This window comes from Malaclemys terrapin, chromosome 9 (genome assembly GCF_027887155.1).
Source record: "Malaclemys terrapin pileata isolate rMalTer1 chromosome 9, rMalTer1.hap1, whole genome shotgun sequence".
Classification (NCBI taxonomy): domain Eukaryota; kingdom Metazoa; phylum Chordata; order Testudines; family Emydidae; genus Malaclemys; species Malaclemys terrapin.
Window position 1 is genome coordinate 78,065,826 of NC_071513.1, and position 13,429 is coordinate 78,079,254.

Below are 13,429 nucleotides of genomic sequence, written 5' to 3' on the forward strand. Positions count from 1 at the left end.
TGGAGAAGGGATGGGGCAGAGGTGGGTCTCAGGCAGGGGGCAGGGCAGAGGTGTTTGCTTTTGTGCGATTAGAAAGTTGACAACCCTACCAAGGGCCCGCCTAAACAGCTGTGGCTGGTGGGTGCTGAGCATCTGCTATTTTTTTCCCAGTGAGTGCTTGAGCCCCGGACCACCCACAGAGTCAGCACTTATGGATAGTAGGACTGTAAGACCAAGCCCCCCACCTGGAATGACCAATGTGACTGGGTGCAACACACAGGAGTGCACCCTGCACCCTGTAAAGGGGTGTAGTAGATTTCACAGCTGTTTAGATCCATCCAATGCTCTGAGGCATTGTACTTGTCATTGTGCAATGAATGAACTGTAGCACACCAGTAGACCCATATAAGAATAAAGGATAAGGATGCAGGGATCCAGAGTCATTGTCAGCTCTATTGTTTTTAGTAAAGTTTTATTGACACTTCCTTTGGAAAATATATGAAAGCAACTGAAGCATCAGTTGCAAGCTTGCTCCCCAGCTCCAGCCGGTATGTTGAAAACTCTCTCAGTCAGACTCATTTGCAAAAAATTGAAGTAAAGTAATGGTGGACAAGGACCAAATTATCATTATTTAGGCCAAAGAATTTATATTTTTGAGTGAGAGGTGAAGCAAAATCAGGACTTAGGTAAATTTACTTTCAAGTTTTAATAAATGAAAAATATCTCCTCTCTCTCCTTGGTTAATCCAGTCCATTTCATACACTTAATTCCCACAAGATGGCACTGCTGTGTACTTTTTCCTTCTACCAATGCATTTATCGCCTAAAATCTGTAATTACTTTGTCTTTGATCCCAGTGGAGAGATACCTCTAAGCAGTTCCTTAAACCAGATTTCTTTTCTTATTTTATCATTAGCATGTACTGTCTTATTTCTGTTTGATCAGTGAATGTGTCCCCATGCTAATAAGTGCCTTGTAGTGATTAGATCAGATCTTCTCAACAAGCATGACTGCAGCAGCAGACAAATGGAATAATACTGCACTCCAGTTCTCTTTACTTCCAAATCAATATACGTGACACTAGTAAGAGCATTTCATAGTAAGCGTATCTCTTCAACATATCTCTCTCTCTCAAATAGAGAGTGAAACTCTGCTAGGCAGGTGTAATATTAGGAAAACGGAAGAAACTTTCCAGATAGTAACGATTCAAGAAATTTCTACGTTTATGAAACTGACACTGATGTAACTATGTTGATATAATTAGAAAGAAGGCCTGTCTCAAAGTTAATTAACTTTATCTGAGGGTTCTCTCTCTTTCTGAATTCACTTTACTTGCTTTAGGTAGAATGAGACTGATTTGGGCATTAGGTAAATATGAAGTTTGCAACTGGACAGCTACCACTAACTATCCAAACTTTGTATTTTATTTCTTCAAAATCTCTGTTCCATCCCTGTCCTGTAGTTACTAATTTGGACTAGATTTCCTATTCCTTGTGATGGGCTTGATCCCAAGAAGTTTGAGCAGTGGGAATTCATGGGGAGTTGCAGTTGCTTAATACATCTGGAGGTCAGGCCAAGTTTCAGCACCCCAGTTTGAAAATACTGGCCTCTCTGACTGGTCTCTGAATACAGTAGTGCCAACAGCTTGATGAGAACTCAGGAATGTCAGCTTCCAGCCGCACACTGAGTCCACAGGACCAGGCTGCCTTTTAATTTCTGGTACTAACACTCAGCTGAAATATACTACAATTTGAAAACAGCAATAATGTATTGCCAATACTACTGGGATACCAAGACAATTTTCCTTTAAAACTCACTGGTATTTTGGTGAGAATTATGTTTACACTTCGATTGTCAAACAAATAAATAATGCAAAAGAATTCAGAATCTTATAATTTAGGAATTCACTGCTTCTTCCTTATTTGAAGTTATGAAGATCGTGTGGAGGCACAGTGAGAACTCCAAGAGGCAATGTGCTGGGAACAAGCATAATGCCTACTGGAGTAACATGTAGCATGGCCATTTCAACATCCTGGGACAGTATACAATACGGGTTGCCCTGGAATGGAGTTAAGAGTAATGGATTGTGGCCCTCCCCTTAAGGCTAACATCAGGTCAAAGGTATCAAACCTGGCTGATAACTTTGTCCATGCTCCTCTGCTCTATTACACTGAGAGTTCCCTCTCGAAAGGTATAAACTAGAGGTTAGTATCGAGAGGTTACTGTATGGGTTTCATCGAGATCCTGTTCCATTTGCATATAGATTGGCATAGCAGCTGGTGACCTGCTGCACCAGCAGTTCTAGGTCTTGTTGTAGAAAATTAGACTTCCCCCCTCCTCTTAGGTTTAAAAGTTGTATTTGCTCCTGGAATTTCTCTAGGGCCAGCCTCAGAAGACATGTAAATCCCAGTAACCTCCAAATCAGCAGAAGACTTATTTGCTGCTACAAAAATAGAGTTGTAGACAGTTTCCATGAGAGTTCTCCTCTTGTGTGACAGAATCCCATGGAAGCATTCCAGCTTGTCTTTGCATCTGAATAAAGATGTGCATATGCCTTTCCTTTAATTAGGTGAAAACCAACTGCTGACACAATTTTGAAAGTGAAATCAATCGTTTTCCTAAATTCCACTTAGATGGCCTTACGCAGTGGCACATTGTAGATATCAAGAGAGCAAAGTAGCATCCCAAGTGCATATCCCCTCTCAATGCATTGGACTGGAAAAATGCATGGGAAAGCTGAGAAGAGTAAAATAAGGACATTAGCTTTTACTACATTAATCCATGGTGGAAATAAGTTTGAAAATGCTGAATTTAGCACTGTGGAATTTAATGACAGTGTATTGGGTATTTTGACCAATTTTTATTAATTATTTACATTAGCTCTCATAATGTGCTAGATGCCTTCCAAATACTCATGAAGGAGGGTCTCTGTTCCAAGGATCACACAAACTAAAAACAGATTGACAAGGAGACAGATTAGAGGAAAGGGAGAAATAGGCAGTTCATGTATAATTCAGTTCTGTTCACTGAAGGCCACAGATCAAAAGAGGGGCTTTAAACAGGATAATGGCCTTGTGGCTGAGTATCAGAAGGTTGTACCACACATTGGATAGCATCACACTTCTGCATGGAAGACAGTATGGAGGTGTGTCATAGAAGGTGTCTCTTCAGCACACCCCTTTATGTCCTCTCATGATTCTGCAGGTGTATTGCACTCAACCCCACTTGGGCCTTTTCAGACAATTACCCAGATCAGATTAGTTCAACCCCTCTTTGTGGGGGCTGGTTTATTCACTCATTCTACAAAGAGTAACTCACTTATTTAGCCATTCAAGTTCATACTCACTGAGTCCATGAAGGAATCCTGGTCAGTTTGCACCTCTGTTCAGGAGGTCCCAGCCCTCCTGCTAGAGCTGAGCTGTATTTCAGATAATCCCTCTGTCCCTGGGGGGACTGACCAGTAAGCAGTACTGCCCTTAACAGGCTGACTACCCCCATACAGATGATTGTGAAAAAAGCTGAGAACCAGGAATACAAGGCTGGAAACACTGGCAGAGTGGAAGAGACATGGATAATTCAAAGCCTGACAAAGGAGGATAAATAGGGAGATGCAGAGCCACAAAGAGCTTTGAAGGTTGTGACCAGACCCTTGCATGTTATGTGATAGCAGAACTGGACCCAGTGGAAGAAGCTGATCATATCAGTAGATGAAAAGGGAAGGAAGCTCATAAATTTTTATTTCTCATTTATTTCTTTATTCTCTTGTCTCAAAGATGGAAAGACCTTTTGTATATTGCCAGAGAGAGAGAGAGAGAGAGAGAGACGGTAAAATATCAGGACCCAATTCTGCTCTCAGTTATACTGAAAGAGGTCTTTTTAATTTATAACTGAGAGTAGAAATCAGCCACAAAAGAAGTAAAGAGTCAAAGAAAAATTAACAGTACAAATATCAAATGATCCTCAGCTGATATATATCAAGGTAGCTTCACTGATCTCAAAGGCACTATATTGATTTATACCAGATGAGGATCTGGCCCTAGTGTTTAGTTGTTAATTTTGATGGAATAATGGAAATGAGGGGAAAGGTCTATTATGCTTTCATCAGAATTTGCAATGTATGAGGATGATAATGGCCTATCAAAATGAGATACTGTAGTCCTTTCTGATATGGGCATATTGTAGAACATTTAGCACATATTGGACCTGATCATCCATTCTGTTATACCAATTTTATACCATTGATTTAAATGGAGTTACACTGCTGTAAACATGTACCTAAATGGAGGTCAGACCCATCCTATTTACTTCGCAATGTGATATTTTAAACAAAGGGAGTCTGAAAGGCTTAGAACAGAGGTCTTTTAGGGGATACATCAACTCATCTAGATATTTGCCTAGTTTTACAACAGGCGACATAAAAAGCACTAGCGAAGTCAGTATAAACTAAAATTTCATACAGAGACTTGTTTATACTGCTCAAGATACTATACACTGAAATATAAGTACAATATTTATATTCCAATCAATTTATTTTTTATAATTTTATGGTAAAAATGAGAAAGTAAGGAATTTTTCAATAATAATGTGCTGTGACACTTTTGTATTTTTATGTCTGATTTTGTAAGCAAGTAGGTTGTAAGTGAGGTGAAACTTGGGGTATGCAAGACAAATCAGATTCCTGAAAGGAGTACAATAGTCTGGAAAGGTTGAGAACTGCTGGCTTAGAAGATTGTTAATGAGATATGAAGCCTTTTACCTTTTGATCCCAGATTTATATCCAGAGCACATATATAGTGACTATAAATTGTTGTCAGCTGATGGCTGTAAAATTAGCTGGTATTTTCATCCAAATCTTAGTGGACTGGAGTTCACACCACTAAACTATCATTTAATTTGGTACTTCGACCATATATCAAGCATTATTTCTTTATGAAATAAAGAGCTTTATATACTGTAATAGGTAATTTAAACAAACAACCTGAATATGTTTCCCTTTCAAGATGGCTACTGAAAGGTTAGATCCTGGTTCGTCTCCTAGAATAGACTACAAAGACTGTACCAGTCTTGGTATGGATAAGTATGCTATGGACCTGAATCATCAGTACACTCTGGATACTTTGAGCCACTATAGTGATACAAATAGGGTGACCAGATCACCCAAGTCAAATATCGGGACGCGGGGGGGGCATGGCAGGGGGCGGGGCAAAAACAAACAAACAAAAAAACACCCTTCCTCCACAAGCACTGGAGGGAGGTCCGGGAGACGCAGGGGAAGCACGGGGCCAGGGTAAGTGAGAGTCCGGCCTGGCCCCGAGCAGGCAGGACTCAGTCGGGTGGTAGGGAGAGTAGGGGGGTGGCCCGCGGGGCCAGGCGGTAGCTGTTCTCCCCCCCTGGGCAGCGGGGCTCGGGAGCAGCCGCTGCTGCAGCTCCCACTGCCGTTGGGGGAGGAAGCAGCCGATGGCCAAGCTCAGTGGCTGCGGCTGCAGCTCTGGCGCCCGGGCCTGAACCCCCCCAGCCCAGGCCTGCTGCGGGGCCCCAGCAGCGCGCACGCTGGGCCCAGCCCCTGGGCAGTCGCGTCTGGGCTGCTGCTCAGCTGGTGCTATCCCGTGGCGGCCCCGGAGTGGGGGCAGCAGGCCCCAGCCCCCCCGTCCTGCTCGGGTCCCGCAGGGGAACGAACGGGCCTGGGCTGCCGATGCCTCCGTCCCGGGGCCGCCGTGGGATTGCACCAGCTGGGCAGCAGCCCAGACTCGACTGGCCAGGGGCTGGCGCAGCGTGCGCACTGTTGGGTCCCCAGAGCAGCCCCGGGCTCGGGGGGATCCGGCCCGGGCGCCAGAGCCGCAGCCGCAGCCACTGATCTTGGCCATTGGCCGCTTCCTCCCCCCGTGGCAGTGGGAGCTGCAGCAGTGGCTGCTCCTGAGTCCCGCTGCCCAGGAGGGGAGAACAGCCGCCGCCTGGCCCCGTGGGCTGCCCCCCTACTCTCCCTACCGCCCGACTGAGTCCTGCCTGCACTGGAGCCAGGCTGGACTCTCACTCACCCTGGCCCTGCGCTTCCCCTGCGTCTCCGGGGCCTCCCTCCAGTGCTTGTGGAGGAAGGAGGAATGGTGAGCCTGGGGAAGAGGCGGGGATTCGGGGAGGGAGCCAATGAGGGGAGGAGGGGGCAGAGTCGGGGCAGGCACTTCCGGGCTCTGGAGCATTTCCTTGTTTGTCCAGTGTCCCGACCGCAAATCGGTCGGGACGCGGGACAAACAAGGAAATATCAGTTATTGCTCAATCTCGGGTGGCTGAACGCCACTTGTCCCTCTAAGAAGTTGGACGCCGACCCTCGTTCATGGGGAATAATTGCAATCCCCGATCCCCATCACGAATGGGGTTCAACGGGTTACCCGCACCTGTCGGCGTAGGGTAGACACACGCTGAGCCAGTCAGTGTAGCGCGCGTGCAGCCCCGGACATCTAAGGGCATCACAGACCTGTTATTGCTCAATCTCGGGTGGCTGAACGCCACATCAGGACAGTCCCGATAAAATCGGGACGTCTGGTCACCCTAGATACAAAGCAGCCACAAACCCAGATAAATTGACTGGCCATCAGAGCAGCACAAACTAGCTGTAGTGTATTGGTGAGCTGGACCGAATGTACATGTGATTTATCTATATGTGTGCACCCCCAATTTTAAAAATGTCCACATTAGAAGATTGAAAAGCAAGCAGGTTAATAAGCAAGTTCTATATTAACAATATAGAACAATAACAAGGTGACACTTTGTCTTTAGATGCCCTGCATCCACATAGTGCCTTAATAAGAAACAATGGGCCAGATTCTGAGTTAGTGTTAATCAGCATTGCAGCTTCTATGGACTTCAGTCGAACTTTCTAGTGACTTCAATGGGATTATGACAACTTCAGTTGTGGCCAGTGCTTACTGGAAACAGCTAAGGATTCATCTTCACTTGTTTGTTAACATGAGAGGTAAACTGCAATATAGCAAATATTCTGTGTTATGTTGTTGTTTTTTCCGAATAGGATGTGGTGGACCAATGTCTTTAGGCAGATGATTCTGATGTAAGGGTGTTTGTGACTGATTTAGTCTATAAACTAAGCTCATCTGAAGCAGTCCCTTCAAATTTGCTAGCTGAAAATTAAGGTAAAGTAATTAATATTTTAATTCATGTTTAATTTTAAAGAGTTTAACAAGAACATTAAAATTAGCAGAGCACTAATTTTAACCTAGTCTGATGAGTAGTTCTGCTAAAAATAAATAGAAAAGATCAAATGCAATGTACTGTTTGTCTTATAGCAGAAGACATACTTCTGGGATTTAGTGATGAATATAAATAAATATGATGATCAAATTATTAACACCTTAGTATAAAAGGAAAAATATGTAAATATTAATTACATGAAAACTACATGGGGCTTTTGTTAATTGTTGTGCTGAATAACTCCATTCTCCTGTTGACTACCTATAGTACATCCAAAAATAATGTCCCTGCATCATGGATAATGATCTAGAAAACAGAAATAAATAAATTCTACTTAATAGCAGAAATTAACAATGCTTAGAGTCATGTTTTAACTATAAGGGGAATCTATCATAAAGAGCCAAATTCTGCTCTCCATTATACTGATGTAATGCTGGTGTTAGTTGTGAGCAGAATTTGCCCTGTTACTGTATTGCAAAAATTGCTATATAATTATTGCAATTAAATTAATATGCCTGGGCACTTGTGTTTAGTTGTCATCAGTTAACCTTTAGTTTCCTTTCTATTTAAAACTGCACCTACACTTTGCATCAAGATCTAGATTATATGGTAAGAGAGTTTAATATGCGCAAACTGATTCTGAATCAGTAGTTTCCATTTATTATTAGTGCTCAGATTTGTAGGGGGTCCACAGTACCACCAGATCAGGTCCAATTTTAGCTTCATAAAGGAACACATGCACATAGTCTATATTTCACACTGGTAACCATCAAAAACATGATGTTTCCTGGTTTACTGTAATTGACTTTATTAATGACATTTGTGGTATTCTCTCTACTTGAAGGGCTAGACTGTGGCTTTTAAGCCACATTTCTGCTTACAGAGCTGTGCAGAGCCAAAATGCCCCGAAGGAGCATTGGAAAGGATTGGTGGATGGTGCAGATTAGCCCCCTTGGGTATTGTGGGTGATGCAGAGGGGACTGGGCCACTGGAACTCCTTACTTGCATACAATCTAGCACAGGATGGAGAATATTATGACTATGGTAATATTAATTATGGTAAAACAGTAAATGTCACACATTTTTGCCTTTTTTCTCTTTGTGAATTGTCTATGATTTTTGCAAATGTATTCATAAATCAAAAATTAGTTTCCAAATACCTGTGGTAAATAATGTGTGCTCTGTAAGGAAGCTGTAGTAAATATTCAATTATGATATTCAAAGTCTGAGAGGTGCTGATCATTTTTGATTGGAGGGATAAGTCACAAGTAGTATCTTGTCCTGAGCTTTTGTCAAAATGAGTGAGATAAGAGATTGATGGAGTGATAAGGGTGATTGTGTCACCAAACATGTTACCTGCTATGATGATATCTCAGAAATGACGTTATGACCTAAACTTTTGCATTTCCAGGGTCTGGCCTTACCCCTTACATCACCTGACCCACAACCCAAAGGCCCACCTTACCTAGTGAGGGAAACCAATAGGATTTGGTTTATGGCCCCAAATCCCTAAACCATTGTCTGATATGTTGCACCACCCATAGAAATAACAGACAGCTAAAACAGTGACAAAGCTAAAATAAAAAGAGAGAGGTTTAAAATATATGAAAAGAAACGCCCATCTGTACTACCTGCACTCATTCATATGTGATGTTATAGCAATTTCAGAGAAATAAAAAGAAATGTTATCATATCCCCATATATAGCCTATATACACTGTCCTGCATGTATACCGCACGTGCGGAAGACATACCCCAAAGTACAGAGACAGGCATATTTGTTTTCAGTATTTTTTTAGAGAAAAAAAACACAAATGTGCTAGCTTAAAAGAACTGTATGCGAGAAATCTACGGTTTTGCTTATTTTCTGATTTGATATCAGAGCTACACATTATCTAACTTTAGACTAAAGCTGAGTAATGATGCAAAATGCAGAATTTTGTTTAAACTTTTCTCTGTAAAAGAGGTGATAACATTTTTGACTGTTCTTACCAAATACAGTCCCCATTTTGTAAATTAAACCTGTAATTCTGCCATAATTTAAGTTACCCATGGACAGAAATACACGCAGGCATCTTATTTTATTGTGTTTTCAAATAATAGAATGTAATTTTACATATTTTGCATTATGAATGTATTTGGTTCATTTAGCAAAATACAAATTAAAAATCTAAAACACGAGCCCCATAGGTACAAACTTCTCACAACACATATCTCACATGAAAATACATACTGGCAGATAATTTGTTTAAAAGGAAAACTGTGAATACCAGGAGGCCAGACTGCTTACAAGAAAAAACTGGCTTTCTTTCTGACTTCTTCAGGGTTGTCAAAAGACCTCATTGCAAGGCTATATCTAGCCTAATACTTCTTGTCTACAGACATTGAGTCAGTGTGGGATTAAGTTTTGGGCCCATAAACTGTGAGCAATGCACACAGGTTTACAGACCATTTTCCTCTGCTCACCCCCTCTCTTTATACAAAGGTTAACATTTCAGAAATACGGAGGAAACTGCACACCAGTTTTTGTGCAAAAGTTAATGCATATACAGATTTACTTAACAGAGAGGCTTTACCAATTTTGCAAATACATACAGAGCCCATATGAACATCAAGAGCAAACCAGTACAAGTACACCCAGACAGAAACACAGGAAGTTAAGTTAGACATAAACATCCACAGGAGTACAAAAATGCCACTTGTAGATATACAAGTTTTATAACAATGATTTCAGAAAAATAATGAATTTACACAAATTAATTTAAAAACAGTTGCACCAAACCCTTAAATGAAGAACACTTAATATCTACAATAAGGAAGTTAGGTGCCTATGCTCTTTGAAAATCCCACGAGGCATCTAACTACATTTAAGCACCTAACTACATTTAAAAATCTGGCCCTAAGTCCCATTTTCAAACATTAATGAGACTGGGGCATTTAATATGCTACAGCAGCACACTGCAGTGCTGCAACTGTACCACTATAGGGCTTCAGTGTAGATATACACTACAGCGATGGGAGAGGTTTTTCCATCACTGTAGTTAATCCACCAACCTGAGAGGCAGTAGCTAAGTTGATATAAGAATTCTTTTGTCAACCTAGTGCTGTCTACACTGGGGTTAGGGCAGCATAGCTACATCTCTCAGGGGTGTGAATTTTTCAAACCCTTCATAGATGTAGCTATGCTGATGTAAGTTTTCAGTGCAGACCAGCCCTTAGGCACCTAAGTCATTTTTGAAAGTGACACTTACCCTTTAATATGTTATCTATTTGGAATATAGGAATATAGTGTTGTTTAATCTCCTCTGTATGTTTTAGAAGATGAATGCCAGCAACTTCAGCGAGGAATGCGTCTTTGAGCATGTTGATACCATAATGAAATATCTCCAGCTGGCGATCTACATACCTACTTTCATTCTTGGTTTGATTCTCAATTTGCTAGCTCTATGGGTTTTCTGCTGCTTTTGGAATAAATGGACAGAATCATCAATCTACATGATAAACCTTGCTTTTATGGATCTTCTTCTTCTTTTCTCTCTTCCTTTCAAGATGTACTACTCCATACAAGAGGGGCAGTGGGTCTTGTGCACATTTATGGAATCTCTCTATTTTGTCAATATGTATGGAAGTATTTTTCTCATTGCCTGTATTAGCTTGGACAGATATATTGCTATCAGGCACCCTTTAAAAGCTAAGATTTTCCGATCACCTAGGAGGTCAGGCGTGATATGCTGCTGCGTTTGGGTTATAGTTTGGCTTGGCAGCATCCCCATACATAACTTTAAAAACAGTGACAAGGTCAGCTGCTTCCACAATATGTCAGAACAGACATGGAGCATGTCAGTCATCCTTTCTGTTGAAATCTTTGGATTTCTCATCCCATTTACTGTGATGGTTTATTGTTCTGTTAAGATCATCCAGACTCTTCTAAAATATAACAACCGACAAGAAAAGAAGGCTGAGCAAGTTACCAGTGTATGGATCATTGCAGCCAATCTCATCGTGTTCATGGTTTGCTTCACACCAGTCCATCTGGGGATCTTTCTACAGTTCCTGGTAAAGCGGAACATCATTGTGGACTGCAGTGTGAAACAAAGTATTAGCCTCTTCATTCAGCTAGCGATGTGTTTAGCCAATGTCAACTGCTGTCTGGATGCCATCTGTTACTACTTTGCTGCAAAAGAATTTCACAAGAAAATTTACTTCAGGGATTTAGCAAAACCATTTTCTGTCTCTCAGACTAGTGCTGGATGATTGAACTTCATGCTAGAGAATAATGTCGTTTCCTCAGATAAAGCTTGTCTAATAGATTTCTGACAAAATGTAAGTTTATTGCTTTAAAGTAAGATTACCCCAGTAATCTTGTATGTGTGCATGCATGTATTTGGGGGGAGTGACAGAATGTGGGCATGCATGCAAATGTGTGTTAGAGCGCATATGCACATAGAAAAATATTGTAAGCATTGTAAAACTGAACATCTTTCTTTTCTTTGAAACAAAACAAAAAGAAAATGTAAAAATAAAGAACAAAAACAAGATGGGAGAAATAAACTTGCTAAAGTAGAAGAATCCTTGTAGTACAAGTGTCCACTGAAATCACTCATTCACCCCAAATCTACCCTTTCTAAAATAAACAAAAACTGTTAGGGATGGATCAAAAGCAGAACTGTTTATCTGAAGGTCTTCTCCATCTTCGGAGGTAACTGTGCACACAAATTAGGCATGCATTTTGAGTGTGCAGTTGTGCAATTGGCTTATTAAAAAACAACAACTTAAGAGTCCAGTCAAAATGTAGTCATCATGACCAAGATAAGTTATCTGGTCCTGGCTTCCTATAGTGACGATTTTCAGAATATCTAACAGGACCAACACTAGTTTGGGATTTGTGAATGTTTCCTTATCAGAACTTTTCAAACCAGCATGGGATGTTTTTGCAATTATGGCATGAATTGTCCATGTGAAAAAATGAGACTAGTGCTCTTATTGAAACACCATATAAAAGGAATTGTGGTGTAATCTAGCGTATTTATACTTAAGGCAAAGATATAGAACAATACATACAAGAAATTCACTGCCTTCCTTTGCATTGTTTAACTTTTATAAGAATATTATAAAGGCATATGAATCATGCTGCTATAATCAAAGAGACTTTCAGTGTTTCAGTTATGGAATTTATTTTTCATGACCTTTTAACCCCATCATAACAAATTGCTCTTCCTGAGTATTCACATAAGAAGTTTCTAGTCCTTGGAGTAAATCAGTTTTTTTTCAAATTTGAAAAGAAATTGATTTCCCTAAAAGGGCACAATTGTGCTGCTTTTAAAAGAAAATTGTATAGGCAGTTGATCAGTTGTATTGACTAACTGCATGCATGCTGCAGCTGTGTATATTTATGCCTGTATCGGATGCATATATGTTTGAAATATAGATGAAATATGCCTGTATCGGATGCATAAGATGTGTTAGCCAATACTAGGAGAATGACTATAACTAATAGGTACAAAGAGCTCTATTGCACACAAATGGCTCTATTGTAACTTGTAATTGGGGCAGACGGGAGAGCCTCTCTGCAGTGGTGGATCCCAGAGACAAAATGTGGCTTTCTTAGTGCTGCAGTTTCAGAAACTCATATTCTTGAGGATATTATGAGTCATTTCTGCCTGCATCAGCCATGTTACTTAGCAAATTGTCAGCTAAAGATTTTTGTGAGCAATAGGGTATTCTTATTTTTTTTTAATTAATACATATTTTTATTTTAATTATAGATTAGAAAACCATATCTTCTTTGAATTTCTTGGGATGACTCTCCAATGTCATAACACTTGTGGGCTCATTTGCATCCTTCAGACTGAATTACTGCTTTCAATGCCTGTATTGGACATTTTCTTTTGAAAACAGTTATAAAAATTAGTCAAATTGCATTCTCCAGGACGATAATGGGGACTCACAATTGTGGCAGTAGAACACAATTGAATCGTCAGAAATAAACTCACAAGAAGGTAAGAAGAGGCCACCAACTCCACAAATTTCAGACAACTAAAAAAAGAATGGAAAATAATTTCTAACTCTATAATTTTCTTCACCCTATCCACTTTATTCCCTGAGAAATCCCATGAGTTCCATCACTCCTCTTTCATACTATGTAATTATCTGACAACTTATATTTAAATTTAAATAATTTAGCACTCTTTTAAAATAAAACATAACATTTTAAAAGTTACAGTCATAGAACAATATTGATCCTTCTTTAAA

At 40.5% G+C, this 13,429-nt stretch overlaps 1 protein-coding gene across 1 annotated transcript; it reads left to right on the forward strand.

Annotated features, from left to right (window-relative positions):
* The first annotated feature begins 10,498 nt into the window (after positions 1–10,498).
* On the forward strand, positions 10,499–11,431 carry LOC128843767 (G-protein coupled receptor 55-like). Its single transcript, XM_054040870.1, has one exon. The coding sequence runs from the start codon at positions 10,499–10,501 to the stop codon at positions 11,429–11,431; it is 933 nt and encodes a 310-aa protein (XP_053896845.1).
* Positions 11,432–13,429: the final 1,998 nt, after the last annotated feature.